General features: G+C 43.6%; 1 protein-coding gene across 1 annotated transcript in view; it reads left to right on the top strand.

The window, feature by feature from the left end:
* LOC144799810 (NXPE family member 3-like) overlaps positions 1–20,689 on the top strand; it is a 655,604-nt gene extending 634,915 nt beyond the window's left edge. Inside the window, exon 5 of the mRNA XM_078671383.1 lies at positions 19,791–20,689. Coding sequence (XP_078527509.1) covers positions 19,791–20,323 — 533 coding nt within the window. The 3' untranslated portion in view covers positions 20,324–20,689. The remainder of the gene's footprint in view (positions 1–19,790) is intronic.
* The last annotated feature ends 1,034 nt before the right edge of the window (positions 20,690–21,723 follow it).

Below are 21,723 nucleotides of genomic sequence, written 5' to 3'. Positions count from 1 at the left end.
CGGGAAAGCTATACGGGGGAAAGGATTGATATTCAAGTTTTAGAGTACTAGTTTTTAGATTTAAAGGCAGACATGCCACTGGTAAGTTATACATTTCCAAAGATGGACCATCTGTATTAGGATGGAAAGATCAAAAAAACCTGAATATTATTCTGGACCACAATAGCAAGGAGCAGGTGTTGGCCTCATGTGAAGGTGAAGACACTAAAAAATGGGTCCATGATGATTTCTCTTCTGTTTTTTCAAAAGGAATGGGTAAGTTAGAGGGATTCACCCACCATATTCGACTGAAAGATGGTGCCGTACCAAAAATATATAAGGCAAGGAATATACCAATGATCATTAGAGAAGAAGTTAAATCAGAATTGGAAAAGTTGTTGAACTCAAATGTAATTGAGAGAGTAGAAGCAGCTGAGTGGGTTTTTCCGTTGGTAGCACTCAAGACCAACGGGAAGGCCCGCTTATGTGTGGACTTGAGATATCTGAATAGCCAAATACTTACAGAACGATACCCTTTGCCCAGGATAGATGAAATGTTGTCTTTGACTAGGGATGCAAAGGGGTTTTCCACTTTAGACTTATCTGCAGCATATCATCAAGTCGACCTTGATCCGGAAAGCAGACATTTGACAACATTTTGTACCCCTTTTGGCTGCTTCAGGTTCAAGCTTATGCCGTTTGGCTTAGCCTCAGCGGCTGCGGTATTCCAAAGATTAATGTCAAGGTTGTTTGGCCACATACGGTAAGTCATCTTTTTTCAAGATGACATATTGATAATGGGGAAGAGCAAGTCTCATCACAACACTATCCTCAGAGAAGTACTCAAAATTCTTCCATGTAATGGATTGATTGCTGAATTAAGCAAATGCAAGTTTGCTGAAAAGTCGGTCACATACCTAGGGCACGAGATCGGTGAAGGAGGTATAAAACCAAAAAAAGAAATTGGTTGAAGCTATCATTAATTCCCCAGAACCGAAGTCAAAGGACGAACTCAGATCATTTTTGTGTCTGGCGGAATTTTATTCATAGTTCGTCAACCAATTCTCTCAAAAGACATATGAAATGCAGATTTTAATGAAACGCAAATCACCTTTTATTTGGAGTGATGATTGCAAGAAAGCATTCCATGAAATTAAGTCAGCTATAGCTAATGCCCCCATGTTACAAGGATTTGATCCTACAGCTCAAACTTTTCTCACTACTGACGCCAGTGGTACTGGTTTGGGAGGAGTTCTGTCACAGTTGTCACAAATCAAGGAATTGAGGTGGTTATAGCTTTTGCATCACGCTCATTGTCACCTTGTGAAGAGAAATATTCCGTCATCGAACGGGAGACTTTGGCTTGCGTGTGGGCGATGGATCACTTTCTCAGATTCATTTGGGGCAAAAAGTTCACACTTCGTTCTGATCATAAACCTTTAACCACGTTGTTGACAACAGAAGGATTGTTTAGGGCATCAGCTAGGATTGCAAGATTGTCCTTGAGACTTGAGGATTATGTGTATGAAATTGAATATATACCTAGAGTCAAAAACGTCATTGCAGATTTTGTAAGCAGACTTTCCTTACCCGTGAGATAAAGTGATCAAAGCTCCTGGAATGATTGTTGTGTTGCGGGAGTGTTTTCTGACTCCCAGGGTTTATCTAAGGAAGAATGGGAACGCAAGTGTACAAAAGATGTAGTTCTTGGAGGAGTTAAAGAAAAAATTACTAATAGCTGGTACACACATTCCAAGTCAGATTCTCAGTTTAGGTCATTTTGGGAAGTAAGGGATGAACTAAGCTTAGATGGCAGTTTTGTTTGCTGTGGAGATAAACTTGTCCCATCTAAAAGTGTGCGTACCAAGATAATTGCTATGGGAAATGAGGGTCATCCAGGGATTCCCAGGACCAAGAGAAAAATTAAGGCTTTGTACTGGTGGCCTGGAATTGATCTAGAAATTGAAAGGTCTGTACGACAGTGTATCAACTGTGAATGTGCAGATAAGAGTAAAAAAACACGTAATCCTTCAATGTCTTCTTTGGGATGTCCCAAGTTACAGTGGGAGGAATTAGCATTAGACATAATGGGACCCATAGTATGGCAAGATGGTTCTTGTATGCATATTCTGGTGTTAGTGGATCTGTTCTCAAGGTGGATTGAACTAAAGGTTGTGGAGAGTGTTAACACTAACATTGTAATCAAATTTCCTGATGAATGTTTCATTAGAGAAGGATTACCTGCTTCTCTCCTAACGGACAATGGTGTACAGTTCAAATCGGATTCTATGAAAAAGTTCACAGAATCTACCCGTATCAGACAGAAGTTTACAGCCTTATACCATCCTAAAGGAAATTCTGTTGTAGAAAGACTTAACAGGGTAATAAAAGGAACATTACAATTGGCAAATACAGAGAGGAAAGATTGGAGTCCTGAATTAGATAAAATGGTTTGGTCATAGAGAGTAACGGTGCATGATACGTGTGGTGAAAGTCCTTTTGGATTAATGAGAGGCAAATTTCCTTACAGTAAAATGAGTCCAGTGTGGATGGGCAGAAGCAGGAAATACACTTGAGATTGTTCGAAAGTCAGGGAAAATAAATGTAAATCTCAAGATAAAAACAAGGTGTATTATGACAAGAAATATGGAACAAAAGAGACAAGTGTTAAAGTTGGTCAATTAGAGTCAAAAACGCAAAGAGAGTGGGAAAACTTCAACCATGTTTTTCTGATCCTAGGACAGTCACCAAGGTGATGCGCAATACTGTGATGTTGGATGATGGCATCCTGAAAACATTTTGAAGGAGGGAGATGTGGGTTGTGATTACTGGTGGTCTGTTTCTGTTTAATCTGATTCTATTCCTGTTCAAGAAAATGTGGTTTCTAATGATAATGTTGTAGATGAATCATGTAATATTGAATTGGAATCAGAAGCTGTTAATCATCCTTTTTCACAAGAGTCTGTACTTACATGCTCCACAAATCATTCCGTGGGCGTAATGGATTATCACCATGTATATACCAAGAGTCGAATGAAAATTGTGACACCTACGTTTTTACAAGATTTTGTGTGTGACTAAAACATGAACCTTCGATAGGTGTTTTATTTGTTTATTTTATAATTGTTTGTTTCTTTAAAATTTTATTAAGAAAGGAGATGTGTGGTGACCTGTTAGTTTCTTTTAGAATGCATTCATAGAAGTAAGAATGTATGACGTCATTTAGAATGGTTTTGGTTGTAGAGTATAGAATGTTGAACTAGGCAGTCTGGGCTGTGATTCAAGGCAGCAGCACCCTTTTATGTATCTTCCTATTACAAGCTTAAATAAAAGAAGATTTCAGAAAAATTTGTGTAAGGAATTTACTACAATAACCAGTAGTATAGCTAAGAAATAACCATAGAATAATGTAGAGACATAGAAATTATTAGACAGAAACTTGCCACTTTAATATCATATCAAGTCATTATAAATAGTCCAAACTCAAGTGCTAGCATCCTCTAGAATCTTCTCCTCAGAGGCTCAGGCCCTCAGATTCTCTACTGCACGTCGTGTGAAGGGAGTCTCCCCGAGCTCTGCTCAGTTTTTTCCTTTTTTTCTTCAGAAAGGAGATATCTTTGCCATGTCAACGACCAAGAAGTCTCTCTTCAGACCCTGTGGAGCATGTGGAAAACAGCTACTATTCTGAGAATCCTCACAAAAAATGCATGTATTGCTTCTACCCTGACCATCAGGTGAAGGATTGTAAAATTTACAGGACCTTCTCCCAAAAGACTTTGAAGGACAGAGAGGGGCGTCTTCTTCTGTGGCTACAGAAGTTGAGGACTTTGGATAATCCCCTGTCAGATGTGTATAGTGTTTCCTCTGTCCGGACTGCTTCATCTTCGAAGAGAGCCAATGAGTCTGAGAGGGCTTCTCCTAAACTGAAAGTTTTGAAGAAACATCATGCTGCAAAATCCACCGACCTGCCTTCTTCAAAAGGGGTGCTTTCACCCACTCAGAGTCTGTCTTTGCCCTCTACGCTCCCGAGATCTGACTCTCAGGCGTCTAAGAATCTTTCTGAACAGTTTTGTGCCTAAATAACTGTCCATCTCGTCGACGAGCTCATCGTCGATCCCTCCGTCGACGAGGACTTCCGTTGTCGCTTCTACAACAACGACTCCAACTTCCTCTTCTACGAAGCCGGCTATGATCCTGTTGTCGGCAACATCACTGATGTTAGTGTCAGTGAAGGTGAGACCTATGTCATCCACTGTACCTTTGGCTTCGTCAACAACGTCCTCTAAACAGAGAAAACATTAGTCGACATGCTCATCTTCATCGAGTGGGTCGGCGTCGACCACGACAACCCTTCTACTTCGTCGACGGTGGCTTCATCCACGGTGGCTTCTTCTGCAGCTCAGCGACAGCATCGTTGACGGCTGCATCCTTGGATCTGGTTCCTTTGAAGTCTTCTACAAGTTCTCTGCTTCAGTGCCAACAGTCTTCTTTAGATACTCTGTTGCCACTCCTCATCTTCCAGCAGAGCTGTTTTATTCCGAGGCTGGTGAAGGTGATTCGGAGGATGATGACAGATTCTGGGCTGCTCGCAGTCCCCCTGAACTTCTAATTAAGTGCCAAGATTTTGATGAAGATTAAGAGTATGAAGATTTTTCAGGGCATACAAACCAACCAGCGCCAGAACTTTCCATGGCACAAATGCCCATGTCCCTTATTTCAAATCTTCAATTTATGCTGGGTGACTATTACCATAGTTTTCCACACTCAGTCCAGGCCTCTCCGGAACCACAGACCCCTCTTCCATCTCCTCCCATTGCAGGGCCGCTTCCTCCACCTTCTTCGGTGGCGTCAAGATTGCAGCAACAGGACAATCCACATGTCAGTGATGATGACAATGATGATGATGATGACAGGGAAGAGGGGGAGCTGGACGATAGATCCCTCCCCGCTGAATGGGACAACTATCAGATTCAAACGCCATCCCCAATCGCTCCAACTCCTCTTGACTCTCCACCGGTGGTCATCGGTGGATTCCATGTCCTCATGGGAAGGGCGGCGAAGATGTTTCACATCCCCATTGTCACTAGGGCCGAGGACTGTTTCCTGTATGACTTTAAAGACCAGCCACAGAAACAGGTACGTGCTATCCCAATACTTGATTTTATTTGGCAAGAGGATCTCAGGCTCATGCAGAACCCCACTTCCATTCCTGCTGTCCTGCCACGTCTGGATAAAAGTACAAGGCCCCTGAAAATTCACCTGCTTGTCTTATTGCACAACCGAAGCCTGATTCGATTATTACTCAGGCGGCACAACGTTGTGCCAGGAATCCTTTGTCTCTGTTATCAGCTCCTCCGGACCAGGAGGGAAGACACCTTGATGCCATTGGTAAAAAGTTCTCCACTCTGGCGGCAACTACGGTCCGGGCAGCTAATTCTTTAGCTTTCCGCGCCCTTTACGACTGACAGATGTGGTCGGACATTTTTTCCTCGTGAACCTGATGCCAGAACCTTCTAAGGCAGAAGCACTGAAAATTCTTCAAGAAGGGGAAAGGATTTCCTCTGAGATTATTGATTGTGCTATCGATGTCTCTTACAGTGGTTTTCGCCAATTAGCAGGGGCGGCAGTCCTCCGGTGGCAGGGTTGGTTAAAAGCCACTACTTTCCGTCAAGAAGTACAGACAAAGATCCTGGACATGCCTTATGACGGTGAATCACTATTTGGCCAGCACATTGATGAAGCACTTCAAACAATCAAGAAAGACACCAACACTGCTCGTGCTCTTGGCACTCTCCAATTTAAGAAACAGCCTTTTAGTGGTGCAAGGGGTCGTGGCTCCTCCTCTTTCTTTCGGGGAGGTTCCAATCAGTATTGGCAGTACAAATCTTTTCAAAGCCAGCAGCTTTACCGCTCCCAAAATCAGCAGTCATACAGACAACCACCAGCGGCCTCTTATAAGCAGTACAGAGGAAAGTCAGGCAAGGATTCCTCCAAAAAACAATGATTGTTTTCCATCTGCCACCTTCTCTGCCTCCTACTAACACATAGGTTGGAGGTCGAATTTCCCGTTTCTACTCCAAATGATCAGCGATTACTACCGATCGATGGGTTCTGGATATTGTGCACCGAGGACACGCTTTAGAGTTTGTAAAAATCCCTCCCTATTCTCCGCCCAGAGGTCCTCCTCCTGCCCATTCGAAGGAACTTTTAGGTCAACTCGCGGTGTTGTTAAGGGAAGGAGCGTTTGAAGTGGTTCCGAGATTACAAAGAGGTACAGGTTTTTATTCGAGGTTCTTCTTCATACAGAAAAAGTCGGCGGAGTGGCTCCACATTCTGGACCTTCGCTCTCTAAACAAATACCACAAAAAGCAAACCTTCCGAATGTTGTCTCTTCGGGAAGTGCTTCAATTGTTGACCCAGGAGGAGTACATGACCACACTGGACCTTCAAGATGCCTACTTTCATGTCCCTATCTACCAAGGCACAGAAGATTCCTCCGATTCAGAGCGGCTGGCAGAGATTCCCAATTCAAGGTCCTTCCTTTTTGTCTCCATTCTGCGCCCTAAGTTTTTACCAAGGTCTTGCCACTGTTGGCAGCTTATCTTCGTCTAGAAGGTACACAGATATTTCCCTATCTCGACGATTGCCTTCTAAAGGCGCAGTTGTTCCAACTGGCATCTCTACACATTCTACTTTGCAGGTTCCTCTTCCAGTCTCTGGGCCTCAGTTTCAACCTGGAAAAATCTCAATTCAGGACATTCTTGGGGGCCATCATCGACACCAAACTGGCAAAAGCCTTCGTTTAGCACGAAATGCGACAACTAATTTGCAACCTAGCGACCTCCCTCCTGTCAAGAAGGTCCGTTTCTGTTCGGAAGTTAAAGTCATTGCTAGGGATGTTGTCTTCTTGCATTCCCCTGGTCCCTCACTGCCGCCTGAAAATGAGACCCATCCAGGAGGAACTTGACAAACAATGAACTCAAGTTTCCGGATCCTTCACCGATATGGTCAAGGTCACGTCTCAGATGCAAACAGCTCTGTTATGGTGGACTCTCGAAACAAACGTTTCAGCAGGCCATTCATTTCTGGTGGACACCCCAAGTTTCACACTCACAACAGACGCATCTCTTGAAGGGTGGGGAGCACACCTTCAGGGCCTCACAGTCAAGGGACGGTGGGATACCCACCAAAGGACCTGTCACATCAACCTTCAGGAATTACTAGCCATATTCCTGGCGCTAAAGTCTTTTTGCACCATCTTTAAGAGAGCTTCGGTGTTGGGCATGGACGGACAACACAACAAGCATGTACTATATTAACAAACAAGGGGGCACAAGGTCCATTTTGCTATCCCTTCAAGCTCAGCAAATCTGGGATTGGGCTATCCAACATCAAATCACTCTAACGGCAGTACATGTTCCGGGAGCGTCAAACATTCTAGCGCATTCTCTGAGCGGGTCAACCTCATCCAACCACGAGTGGGAATTACATCAACCCACACTGGATCGCATTTTCGGTTTTGGGGCCCCCCGAATCTAGATCTATTCGCAACCATTGTGAACCATTCTATGCAAGTTGGCTTCCCCAACCAGAGTCGTGAGGGTATGCAGTTTTGATGAACTGGTCAAAGATTTATGCCTACGCTTTTCCGCTGATTCCTCTGGTCCCCAGAGTGCTTTCAAAATGAAGGAACCCTGCCTCATTCTTCTATTAGCTCCCGGGTGGCCTCGGCAAATCTGGCTTACGGAACTTCTGCTTCTGTTGCAGTAAAACCTGATTCTGCTCCGCCCCATTCAAGATCTTCTGACAATGGATCAAGGACAGGTTTGCATCTCTTCGTTTAGCGGCCTGGAACCTGAATGCTATACATTTTCCAACTTAAGTATTCCTTCAGACTGCAGGGAGGTTCTTGCTAACGCTAGAGCACCCTCCACTGTAAAAACCTACAAACTGAAATGGAAACGGTTCTGTCTTTGGTGTGAAGCTTCTAACGTTCACCCCATTCATTCTATACCAGACCAACTTTTGCCTTTCTTTTTACATCTAGCAAAATCTGCCCTCTCACATTCTACCCTTAAAGTTTTCCTGGCAGCAATTTCTATATTTCGACAAGATGGTTCCACCTCTCTTTACTCCTCCGGAGTAATCCAACAATTTTTCAAGGGCCTATTTAGGATGTTTCCTCCAATTTGTCGCCTGCCTCCTCCTTGGAGCTTAAACATTGTGTTGGCACAACTCATAAAAGCCCCATTTGAGCCAATCCATAGGGTCGATCTCAAATTCATTTCCTGGAAGACATCACTGCTCCTAGCTCTCACTTCTTCTCGTCGAGTAAGTGGCATACAGGCTTTTACTACACAACTGCCTTTTCTTCAATTCACCAAAGACTCTGTTATGCTCCCCACCAATCCGGCTTTTATCCCTAAAGTGCCATCTGATTTCCATCTTAATGAGCCGGTCATTTTAAAAACTTTTTTCCCTAATCCTCAAACATCAGCAGAAAGGACTCTGCATTCTTTAGATGTCAAGAGATGTCTTAAATTTTATCTTCAAAGGACGGCGAGTATCCGTAAGACTGAACAACTTTTTGTAACCTACGGACAGATGCGTAAAAGGCATCCAGTCACCAAACAAACGATTGCACGCTGGATATCTAGTGCAATTGCATCAACAAGCCAGAAAAACACTTCCTGCAACTGTTCAAGCGTATTCTACCAGAACAGTTTCTTCTTCTACTGTGCTGTTTGCCGGTGTGCCTCTTCAGCAGATCTGCAGAGCTGCAACATGGTCCAGCAGACACACCTTTACCAATCACTACTGTCTGGGAGGCTCTGACAACGCTGACACAGCCATGGGGCAGGTGGCCCTACGTAATCTCTTTAAATAAGGTGAGCCTCTGTTGCTTCCCTCCTCCTGTATACAAGGTACCATTTTTTTCTATGCTTGAGTATCTCTATCGTTCTGTGTTTTATGATTGATTTATGGTTTACCTTGCATTATCTTGGTATCACGGCTAACTACTCTTATTCAAGCATGTGAATCTATGAAAGACACCCCAATACTGAAGAAGAACAAAAGTTACTTTCCTGTAAACTGTGGTTCTCCAGTATTGGTGTCTTTCATAGATTCACATGTGACCCATCTTCCTCCCCTCAGAGGCTCCCCTCTTCTACTTGACTCTTATGTCACTCTTGTGCTACGAAAATCTGAGGGCCTGAGCCTCTGAGGAGAAGATTCTAGAGGGTGCTAGTGCCTGAATGGCTGGAGTTTGGACTATTTATAATGACTTGGATATGTTATTAAAGTGGCAAGTCTCTGTCTATTAATTTCTATGTCTCTGCATTATTCTATGGGTATTTCTTAGCTATACTATGGTTATGTTATTACTATATTGCTATTTGTATGTACCCTGGGACTCCCACTTCGACGACGGGGAATATTCAAGCATGTGAATCTATGAAAGACACCAATACTGGAGAACCACAGTTTACAGGTAAGTAACTGTTGTTCTTTCTTGATCATGATGACTAGATCTTGTGTGCAAGTCTCCAAAATGGCTACAGGCCCAATTACAGGCAATGGAACATTGCTGTGATATAATCAAAGGCAATGATCCTTAGAAAAAATCAGTGACAGGCAAAGAAATTGGTACTTGGGTGAAACACTGGACAAAGTCTTTACTTCTTCATATTTCTACATTTGTGCATCAGGTTTTTTTTTAAGTTAAAGGAATATGTAAACAAGACATCTGACAAACTAGAACAATCCTTCAAAGCCATCCTTTGTTTTGCCTATACCAAGGGAAACCAATTTTCACAGCAGATGGGTAAGGTAGCTCAGGTCAAAGTTGGAAGCCAGAAAACGTATGGTGGCTGGACAAATGTGTGTGCGAAATAAACCCCCATGAGAGACTGTTCTGGAAGACTTTGCTTCCAATACAGAGAAAGTTTCCTGCTATTACTCTGGAGACTGACATCAGCAACAGCCCTACCCAGCTAAGATGTAAGCTTTTAACCACAAAATATGCCTTCAATCATTTGATGTTGTCTGACAGTTGTTTGATTCAGAAGATGTGAAGGTGCACTCAGATGTGAGCACCCAGTCAAGATACATGCAGGGCTATAAATTGGACCTACGCTAATAAGGATTCAAGATTGGATCCTTGAACTACACTCTATGATCTATAACACTAAAAGCTGTGTACTCAATGATAAAGAAAACCATTTCCCACTCATGTCAAGAAAGTAGACTGCAAGCCATCAGTGGACAGAACCAGCAGGATCAAATGGGCTCATTTGATGTGCACAGTTTGTCCAACCATACTCGATGAGGATAACTAATCCTTGAGCAAGGTGGTTCTTTGCCCAGGCAAGATTGAGTACACAGCTTTTAGTGTTATAGATCTGTCGATAAGGTTGTTGATGAAAAAGAGAAACTTCTTCCCAAGAGACACCTGTTTGAAAGAAGACCCATAATATTTCCACCTGAGTATGCTCTAGTAAGAGAGAAGGCGGTGTATAGAACAAAGGTGTAGTGGAGGCCAAAATGTCCTCAGGAAGCCTGGGCTACCAATGATTTAAGAAAAGTATTTAGTCAGATAAATCATACAAAAAAGTCCAGGTGGGACTTGCATACTCAATATATGTTGGGACACAAGGTTTTTTGGAATGAAAACACATTTATTATCTGCATAAATGGAGTATCATATACTTAGGTAATAGTTCTAGTGCTCACACATAAAATGAAAGTGCGTGAAGTGGACAAGTGCTGGTGACATTTAAAAATGTGCATCGCATTGAAAAACAATAACAGTAGTCATCAAAACTCCTAAATAAATTGAACGCAATAATGGAGTTTTGGTTGGAGAGGTCGACGGCGTTTCAATCTCATAAGTTTGAGATCTTCATCAGGATGAGAGAGTGTGAGCAGATAGGATTTGGTAGGCAGAGCGAAGGCACGCTCCGGAGATCCAGGAGATGGGTATAACTTGAGCCCGTAGGCAAGGGCAGGCGGGCCTATCGTGCAGAAAGGTTGAAAGAACCGCACAAGCCGTAAGGGAAGAGGAGGGACCCGTAGTGATTCAGGCAATGAATAGGACGTGTGGTCTAGGCAGAGTGCCTATCATGCACCTGCGGTTGTGGGAGCCGCAGGGGGCTATTGAGGATGTTTGGATAACCCGTAGTGGATCGGGCAAAGACACTCTTGGCTAGCATGCACGGCCAGTTACTTTAAGTCGCGTAGAGGTAGTCAACGGAGTGCACCGGAGAGACCCGGTGTCGGCAAGGGAATGAATCCACATCAAGAGAGAGGGCCACAATGTGTTTAAAAACTAAAAAGGACCTCCATTCTACTTACTCTCCTGCAACTTTAATGTTACTGCCCAATATCTTAAAAAAAGCCTGGACAAGGGATAAACCTTTAATCTGCTCCTTATTATTTACCGATTACATTAAACAACAAGCATTGCAATGCAATAGGTCTCTCATTTGCGAGAGGTAGGGCTATTTGCATTGTAAATGACAATGTCTTTTACCAATGTGGTTTGGTTTGGAGTGTAGAGAATGTTTGTAGTTTAGCGTGGAGTTATGTAGGTTGTATTGGCATTATTAGTTGTGGTATGATGTGTAAATTTGTTGTGCCTTTTGGAGGTATGTAGTGTTGTGGAAATGTGTTGTGTATTTGAAATATATAGTTTTGTGTGGGATTATGTTGTGTGTTTTTTAAAGGTATGTAGTTGAATTGTGTGGCGTTGAGCGAAAGTAAGCTTTTTGGAATTATGTATTATTGTGTGGAGTGCATTTATGTGGATTGCTGGGATTTAGCGTATAGTGCATTTATGCGAGGTGTATTTATGTTGTATTGAGTAGAGTGTAATTACTTGTATTATAATTATGTGGAGCAGAGTGGTATTATGTGGAGTGTAATAATGTTATGTGGTGCAGACCTTTGTGTCATTGTGTTGTGTAGAATTAGGTGGGATGGTTTGTAGTGGTACTATGTGGCATGGAGTGCAGTAATATGGTACGGTGTTGCTTCATGCTGGAAAAGAGATGTGGATCACATCTAAAGTTTAGTAACCCTTACAGAATAAAATCAAACTTTGGAGCTCTAAAAAGCAATGCTCATCGAAAGATGGTTGGTTCCTGGTACAGTGGCTGTGCCAGCCTAATTCTCTGTTGTGGCCTCAAACAATGTGTCACAAACCCAACTTCTCCTTAACAGTAAGCATGGCTAACTATTCATTTGGTTGACCCATTTGTAGACTCTGTATGTTGTTTATACTCCCTCCTATTTATTCAATGTCATGGGTCTGCTAAAAAACAAAAACCTTCTTGTTTTTTAACTACAGCTAACTTTTTTACTGTGTATGCCTACGTGATCTTCTAAAGCCCGCAGAACCCATTCCATTTTAGGTTGAACCTTTAGCGCCAGCGCGCTGCGCTGCTCACTTTGCGAGGCATGCAGAATTCACTATGGAGTCGAAGCTTTGTGGAAGCTATTCCCTCTCTGGGCCCATCTTTTCATTGGCTTGTGCCTTTGTTGTTCCTAAATGCTGTCTTCTGATTGGTTTTAGGCTTGTAAGTCTCCCTTTATGATGGCCAGGCATTTCCTTGCTGAAGGATGGTTGATCCTCTGCAGTTCTTGCATCCATGTCATAGGTAGATGGTAGGTGATATTGCTGTGATCCAAGCTAGTTGGGACCATTGACCTTTTTAGGTTGATACGGAGGAAATGTATCTCTCATCATTGCAGGGAGAGTTGGACCTTATACTTTTCAGTATGGCATGGATTTAGAGATCAAACAACATCTATAAGTATAACTATATAAGGTTTATATACAGATTTGGCAGATGCAGGAAAACCATCCAAAGGATTTTCTGTCCCATCTACACTCCAGTATACTCTAAGGATGTCTCGACTTTTTACACTTTTTGTGCCCAGTGGACACAAGCACTTCCCAAGGCATATATCACTGCCTCCTTTCACCCTAAAAATGAAGCCGGGAGACGCTGAACGAACTGGGATTCGCCAACACTACTTCATCAGGAATTAGAAAATTAAATATGGGGTTTCTGTATTGATGTATTCAGACCATAACTGGAGGGGACTGCGAGTCTGATAACAGCACGTTTTAAAAGGATGGTGTAGGAAAGAGTCTTTTTTGTTCACTCTCTCCCACTTTTTTCTCCAAATGCTGATGGTTATGACTGATAGTCCACTGGATTCTGCTGCCCAGACCCCAGGGCCTGGGCTCTCTCCCAAAACTATTATATTCAGCTTGGCAATCCCAAATTGGCAAAGACTTTCCCCCCTTATAAGTCCCTAGTTTATGGCACCAGAAGCTGTTAAAGTAATTTATTCTTTCAAATAAAGCTTTCAAACTAAAAGAAGCATTTGCAATGCAATAGGTCTTGCGTTACACAACTTTGAGGTATTGACATTGTAAATGAAAATGCCTTTTATTTTTGTTTTTGTTTTTAAAACATAAATAAAAGGCATTGTCATTTACAATGCCAATAGCTTAAGCTCGCTTAACCACTTGGCTGCTATGCGTTTTCCCCCCCGGTGCTGGGATTGCCCATTTTCCATTATTCATGACGAGCTGGGCTCGTCATGAGCGTGCGAGGAGGCTACACCATGACGAGCCCAGCTCGTCATGAGCGTGGAAGGGGTTAAATGCGAGACCTATTTCTTTGCAAATGCCTGTTAGGTCTAGCATTAGCCAAGATCTTTTGAATTTACTCAAACTGTACATATATAATATTGTTGCAGGGTGCTTTCAGCCAGCCCTCTCCTTCCAGTGGCTTGTTGGTGTATCATTCACATATTTGTTCCACCCATTGCTGCATACAACATGAGTTAATGGGTCGGGTAACTTCAGCCAATGGCTAACTTCACTGTGGGTGAAGCCATTCTGCTCTTTCCCAAGGAGCACCTCCACAGTAGGTTCATTCAATACTACTGACTACTACAGCAGTGCGTGCTTTTGAAGGAAGAAACACCTTTTCATTTTAGCCAATGTTGATTTTCCTATTAGCGAGGGCCCAGCTAACTCCCCAACAATAACGTTTTACAAACATCATGAAAATGCAAAACGAGCACTAACAAAGCCAAAAGGCTGACATCCAAGGCCACACCTGTGAGCGTTGCCAATGCTTGCTTAGCTGTTTATTGGGGAGCGGAGTTAGTGTAATGTTTGTACTCTCCGCACTGTCAGAGGCCAGCAGAACAGCAGACTTGAAAGCGTTTGACTTTCTGGCAGAGTCAGGCTTATCCACGTGGCAGCTAATCCCTGAGGGCAAGACATCTCTACATCCAGCCCCCTCTGTGCCCTACTGTGCATGAGCCCATGCTCATAGTGGGTTTTGCTGCTGACAACCACGGGTAGGTCCTCCATCTTGGGGAGTGACGTCATTCTTGAGGATAGTACATTTATGGAACGAACCTAGGGTGGGCAAGCCGCTAAAACCGACCAGTGCACTAGAGCACACATAGCAGAGATCTGTGTGTAATATTAAGGTCATAAGTTTGTATGGATTCACTCAGCCTGGCAATCCTTCCATCGTCAAAAAACATGAGTGCAACTGAGTTGAAACGCAACAAACATTTTGTTATTTCGGTGCCACTTTGGGAGTGTGCAAGGGGTTTACAAATGCTGAAGGTCATGGTATGCTTTATTCAAATAAACAGAGGGTTTGGTGGGGAGGGTGTTGATGTAGATCTCACTGACCCAAAAAATCACTAGAAGCCGGCAGCACACAGTTTACAACATACACAGAGGGGAATGGTTGCAAGATGTGACCTTCAGCAATGCCCTGCGCATTTCTGCCCATCTAGCTGCGCATATTGCTGCACACTTGTCAAGTGACTTGAGTGTGTGTAGCCGTCTCCCTATTTTGTCATTAACCCCCTAATTCTGAGACCACATACCTGACTCTTTAGCTGTGCAAAGTAGGCAATGGGCATAGGGTGCATCTTTCGGATCAGGTTCACCCCAAATTGTTTTCATTGCTGACAATAGGTGATCACATCAGTGATGCTATGTGTGATGACAATGATGGTATCTGTATATAGTTGTGAATGGTCCAAGGTGGGGCATGAGTTCTAGTTTGTGTAGATAACTCTGACTGGGGAATTTCAGTGGTTTGGAATTTTGCTTTACATCCATACGGCTATTTTAACTGTAGCCTGTTATGGGGTTAGATTTTTTTTTTTTAAATAAAAAAAGTCATTTAATCTGAGCCCTGTTTAACTATATCTTAACTTCCCCAAAGTTTTTATTTAGAAGAAAATGCCTAGATCAGAGAACAAATTAGTTGAGGGAAGACTTCTTTCATTTCTTGTCCTTCCAAGGGGGCACCAGCTAAAGGGTGAGAGGGAAAACATAATTCATGTGAGCAGAAACATCTTAAGCTAAAGCACGGGTGTCGCAATTGCTTCAAAAGTAAAGAAATAGAACAAAGAAAATGCAAATTCTTTCCCTATTTCTTAACTTTTTAAGCTTAAGATGTATAAAGCTGAAGCGCAGGTGCCGCTATTGTAAAAAAAACTAGTAAAATAAACAGAACAAGCATTTACAATGCAATGGTTTCGCCTTTGGAAAAGTTAGAGCTATTGGCATTTTAAATGACAAAATTTGTATTTATGTGTTGGTTTTGAAAACAGATAAATAAATGGCATTGTCATTTACATTGCCATTAGCTTAATCTCTCGCAAATGTGAGACCTATTGTACCCTACGGACGAGCACAGCAGACAGCAATTACTCACAAACAAAAATCATGCAATGAAGACGAGGGAAACTTCAAAATATCAGAAATTACAGCCATTTGAGCAACAAGAAACTCCAAGAAGCTAGTGCTCCCTCCTGTAACCTCATATTAAATGGCAAAATTACAGGAAGCTAAAAATAATGACAAGGACAGCGGGAGGGGGGACGCATAGCTGCCAAGGCTTCAGATTGCCATGTGTGACATTTTCATAATTTCAGCGAATTTATGAGTGACATTTCAGCGACTATGAGTGACACTTTCTCACGAACAAAAATCATGCAATGAGGACGAGGGAAACTTCAAAACATCAGAAATTACAGCCATTTGAGCAACAAGAAACGCCAAGAAGCTAGTGCTCCCTCCTGTAACCTCATGAAAATTACAGGAAGCTAAAAATAAGGACATTTCAGATATTGACAGCCGAAACGCTTAGCACTGAGAACTTGCAACACTGCATGAGATACATAAATTCACTACATGGAATTCAGTTGTGCACGTTTATTTTAAGGTTAGACTACTGCAGTGCTATATTGTAGGCAGCTTTCAGAGATCCCCCCGGCCTTTTAACCAATTTTTAATGAAAAGTCTCACCTTGCTCTGGGAGTGACGGCAAAGGGAGCAGGAGCAGTGGCAGTAGGAAAATGATGACGGACATTAAGCTGCCACAGCCGCTTCCAGAAAGCCAGGGCCATGTGGGCGATTACGGACGAAAGGATGAAGCAATCGGACGGTGGCGGCAGACAATGAAGCTCTGAGTCCGCAACGTGGGGCGCCCTCACAGCTGCAGTGCACGCGTTGAGGCTACAGCCCGCCAGTCACACAGCGGCTTTCCGTGATCAAGCTCCTTCCGAGGTTCAAGTTGGTGAGGCGCATACCTAGTCCCCTCACCTCCTCGGCATGATGTTGGAGTAGCCCCAAGGCTTGGTTCAGGCTGGTAGATGGCCATCGTTGGCGCGGTGGACGGGCCGGTCGGGGACGACATGGTGATCGCCGAGAGACACACTGCAGCAGGCAGCACACGTGAAGTCGCCTCCATGTCCCCGTCCGCCGCTTCTGACTCGAGTCTCACTTCCTGCTTCCTGTGTGTATCAGGACTTGGCAGGGGCTCCAGGCCGCGCCGCTACACAAACCAGTCAAGAAAAATGCACGAACACTTGAGGGCAGGCCGGCCGCCCCGCCGCTGGGTCTTATCCGGGCACACGGACAGCGGGAGGGGGGACGGGCACATGGACAGCGGGAGGGGGCGGTTTAACGGGCACACAGACAGCGGGAGGGGGGGCGGGGACGGGCACACGGACAGCGGGAGGGGGGGTGGGAACGGGATACCTGCTAGCAACTCTAATCACGCAGCCCACCCCTGCAAGGCACACGTTGGAAATGAAACCAACATGCCGATACAAAAAAAAAAAAAACAGCCCACCGCCGGAATGACGTCACAAAGGGGCGGGATGGGAACAATTCAACAGAAACGCCCACGAATAGCCTCGCAGAATGACGGACGCCTCTCTCTTCCAGAGCTAGCCAATGGAACAGAGAGGTGGGACAACACACACATACTGTTAACATAAGATTTCAACTGCGCGAAACGCTGCTGCGCAGCTGTTCGCCAGGCGAAACCTAACAATGGCATGCGGCTGTGTTTTGCACTGCAAATAATAAATGAAAGGCACAGCCGCTATTTTTCCTGCCATGCTGCGTACATTTTTTAAAAAAGCGTTGCAGAGAGCGTGTTCTGACTGCAGCAGCAAGCAGGAGAAAACCATTGAAGAAAATAGTGCTCGGAGACTGTAATTAAAACCTACCGAGTAACAACACATGTAACGGGGGTTCCAAATGGGAAGTTATAAGAAGAGAATAGGTGGTACTAAGGAGGTACTTCTAAGCCTAATGACCAATGGAAGCTACCATTTACAAAGGACAATGACAGGAGCCAATTAAAAAGATAGGCAGAAAGTGGGTAGAGCTTTATGCCCATATCCTCAATACAGTATGTTTTGAAGAGAAATGTCAAGCTCTGCCTTAAGATGTAGAAATGGCTGCACCTTCGTACTATAAGGGGCTATGACATGATCGAATAGCTTTATAAAGTTCAACCAAGCAACAAATGACACAGTTGCACTTTATTTTCATGTCAAGGGAAACATACCTAGCGTTTTTAATTCCCCTTTTTTTCATTTTTGATTAAAACCATATCAGATTAGGTGTTATTCACACACCACTAAGGGTGAGGACATATATTTTCAAATTACCAAACCGTTTAGCATTGAATTAATTTGCGTAGTGCCACTTAAGTCATCATTGGGTGAAATATAAATCGGGCATTTGTCAACTTGCACCAGATTGCAGAATGAGACACGAAGCTGCAATATGATATTTATTTTTGAATTGTTATTAATGTGCTCCTTGGTTTCTAATTTCACCTGTTCCTTGTAATACCCTCTGTGCGTCTATCTTTTTAAATATGTAAAAGGCACATTGTGCCAAAACGCATGTAAACTAAATGTGTCAGGTTTTGTCTACAAAGTCATCTTTCTTTTGTCTGTACTTCGTATGTCCGTCACTTGAGGCTCAGATTATACCTGGGGAACACGCTCATTATGTAGCTACTGGTGAGACTCTCCTCATATGTACTTAACTGGATCAGAAACCTGTAACCTAATAAATATACTCGAGGATATCAACCTATTTCAGGCTTCAATTCACACGCAATTAACTAGATTGGTCTCCTTTTTTCCACAGTCTCTCCTCTCGTATAGAGGTTCTATACTGGACTCTTTATTCTAGTGGTCATGTCATCCCGTGAGATATATGCTACTCCCTCCACCTAGATGCTTATTAAGACTATAATTTGGGAGCTTTGTTGTCACTTCACCCTTTCCTTTACTACCTGAATGTTTCTGACTTTCCACTTTCTTCTGCCCCTGGTGTGTTCAGGCCCTGATTACTACTCCCTTTTCTCTGTTTGGCTGGCCTATTGTCTCTGGTACACAACTGTTGCTTTTTCAGGTTCCCGTTGAGCTTCTTGCTGCTGTGCAACTGGTCTTGTCTTGTGCTAAATGTGTGCTCCCTTCTCTCTGTGTTTAGACTTCCACAAAGCCTGTCTCTAGCACCCAAGCAGCTTGATAGCATCGTTTAGGTGCCTGACACGCAAATTCTGATGTTCATTTATGTCTTCAAAATGAGCTTTTACCTGCAATGTGGAATTTTAATATGACCAAGTTACTGTAGTCACCTAAGGAATTCATGTTGATAAATATATGGTCACACCTTTGACACCACTTGCACTGGATCTGTTTTTCCTATCTGCAAGTAGTCCCCAGTGAGTCCCCATACACTTCGCCACATCCTTTTCTTTTGAGCTCCATGCCACCTCACCTTCTGTGAGCCCTTCCTACTTTGATCTCATTCTTCCAAGTCCCCCTCCCTCTGGCTCTCCATTCCCTCGAAATTCTTCTGATTTCTTCCTCAGTCTGTCACCACTAATAAAACCTCTATCCATTCTCTGAATGCCTTATTGTCTCACAGACACCCTCCCTCCCAAGCCCCGGAATATCTCTCGATGACCTCCTTCCCTTGATCTTCTCTCCCTTTTTTGACTTCATCCCTAATTTACCTTTACTATCTTTGACAAGCTTCCTCTCTCATTGATATTCACCTTGTCGTACTTCCTTACTCTGTCTGCTACCTCCGACTACCTCTTCTGCTGACTTACTCTCTCCATCTGTGTTCCTTGGTAGTGCCCTCAATGCCTTCTCACCGATCTCTTTAATTTTTTCCTCATTGACCACCCTGAAGCACACCTACACTTAACCGTACTCTCTCTTCCCCCATTGACTGACAGTCTCACACTTTATCCTCCATTTATTATCACCTCTCCCTCACAGATTTTGCCCTCTACCCAATCCCACTCTGACATCGTCAACTTTGAACTCTGCCGGCTGACTTCCCAGCTTTCTGATCTCCACCACTTCTCACAATCTCCCTCTCCCAGGTTTTCCATCTGTGACCTCTCACATTTCCTTTATTTTTCATTCCACAGCTATCAGGCAAATCGACTTGCACGTGGGATACAAGTCAGGCCCCCTCTTGGCCGTCGACCCAGGCAACGGCTTGGTGATTCAATGGAGAGGCCATGGGAGCCCATTGAGGACAACTATGACCATGATGGCAGATCTTCACTACATGGCAAATGACATCAGTAACATTGGTGGTGGGCCCGATGTGGTCATTGTGTTCACCATCTGGGCTCATTTCACTACTTACCCAGTGGAGGTGTACATCCGCCGGGTGAGAAACATCCGAAGATCCATCACAGAACTCTTGCAGAGGAGCCCCAAGACTACAGTGATCATCAAAACTGCCAACACAGGCTATAAGTCAATATATGGGAGTGACTGGCTGTCCCTCCAGCTAGACATCATCCTGAGGAAGATGTTCTCCGAGTTACCAGTGGCCATAGTGGATGCATGGGACATGACCTCCTGTCACTATCTGATGGATAACATCCATCCTGGGAAGGTCATCATCCAAAATGAGGTGGACATGTTCCTTTCCTTCATCTGTCCACACTGAACATGAGGGAAAGATGAGCGCAAACCATTCTAGCATTAGCTCAGGGAGTTTTAGACATGTGAAGGTACTCTTTTCTGTCTGTCTGTCTGTAACGGTTGGATAAATTAATATTATGCTTGAAAAGATCAGCCAAGCCAAAATAATATCCTCACACACAATATGACACTAGCATAGAATGTGTGTATTTACTTTTGTACTTTTTGTAAAGGCAGCTATAAAACATAACCACAAGTAAAGCACAAGTAGCTTCAAACCCCATGGAACCTAGGGAGAAATCTACTATTCACATGATAAGAAGAGATCCAATAATTGAACATTTTCCCTAAATTGTGAAGTCATTTTACCACAGCACCAGTAGCGGCTCCTCGAGGGAGTGCTATGGGGAGGTGAGGCGGGGCAGGGTGGGCTAGGGGCAGGGTGGGGGGCGTAGTAAACTCCGGCATACGGCAGAACGGAGTTACGTAAATAAATAAATAAAACGAATTACATCGCATGAGTTGCATCGCAATTTGCCATTGCAGCGAGTGCAATGTAATTTGTTTTATTTATTTATTTACTTAACTCCGTTTGGCCATATGCCGGAGTTTACAGTTTACTACCCCCCCACCCTGCCACTCCCCCGCCCCTCCCCACTGCCCCGCAGCACTCCCTTGCGGAGCCGCCACTGGACAGCATTCTTTTTTTTCACTGCTCAGCTGCCTCCGATGGGTGCCATTTTCTACTTTCTCGTATCTCTCATTCTGATGATTTTTTCCACTTCTAACTTGCTTATATTGAATCGGGATATTCTCTGTTTGTTTATTTAACTGGTGTTTTCTTTTCCAGGACCTAGTTGGTTTATCCTCTTCAAAGCAACGCCACCTGGGTTGCAGAGGTCTTGTGCACATCCATGTTGAGTTCCACCACATATTTTCTCAATTAATTTCTCCCAATGAATGGGACTTTTCTGGGCATTGAACTCATTGTCTCCTGAGAAAGGTTATCCATGTTATCATTCTGCTCCTGGCTCAGAATAATGGGTGCGGATCTGACAGTGCGACAGGTCATCTCTTATTAGCTGTGTCACCGCTGTTTTGATCCGCATGTGTAGAGAATATCTTTGCTGCCACTGCGTCTATTCCTAACCTTTCGCTTGCCACATTCTAGTCTGCTATGCCACTGCCATCAATTATGTTTGATGGAATTAAAATATTACCTTTACACAGCCCCCCTGCCAAGGACCACCCCTTCTCTCCTAGCCCCCATCCCATTGTTGACAATACCACTATTACATCAGTTCAAGAAGACCCTTCATAAAATCTGGTGTCTCATAGTGACAACCAAAGAATTATACTACCCTTCCTGCTGTTGCACATCAATAAATCAATCATCAAATGCATTCATTTATACTACGGCATGAC

The sequence above is a fragment of the Lissotriton helveticus genome, chromosome 12 (assembly GCF_964261635.1).
Source record: "Lissotriton helveticus chromosome 12, aLisHel1.1, whole genome shotgun sequence".
Classification (NCBI taxonomy): domain Eukaryota; kingdom Metazoa; phylum Chordata; class Amphibia; order Caudata; family Salamandridae; genus Lissotriton; species Lissotriton helveticus.
This window is presented reverse-complemented; position numbering and strand designations above follow the sequence as displayed.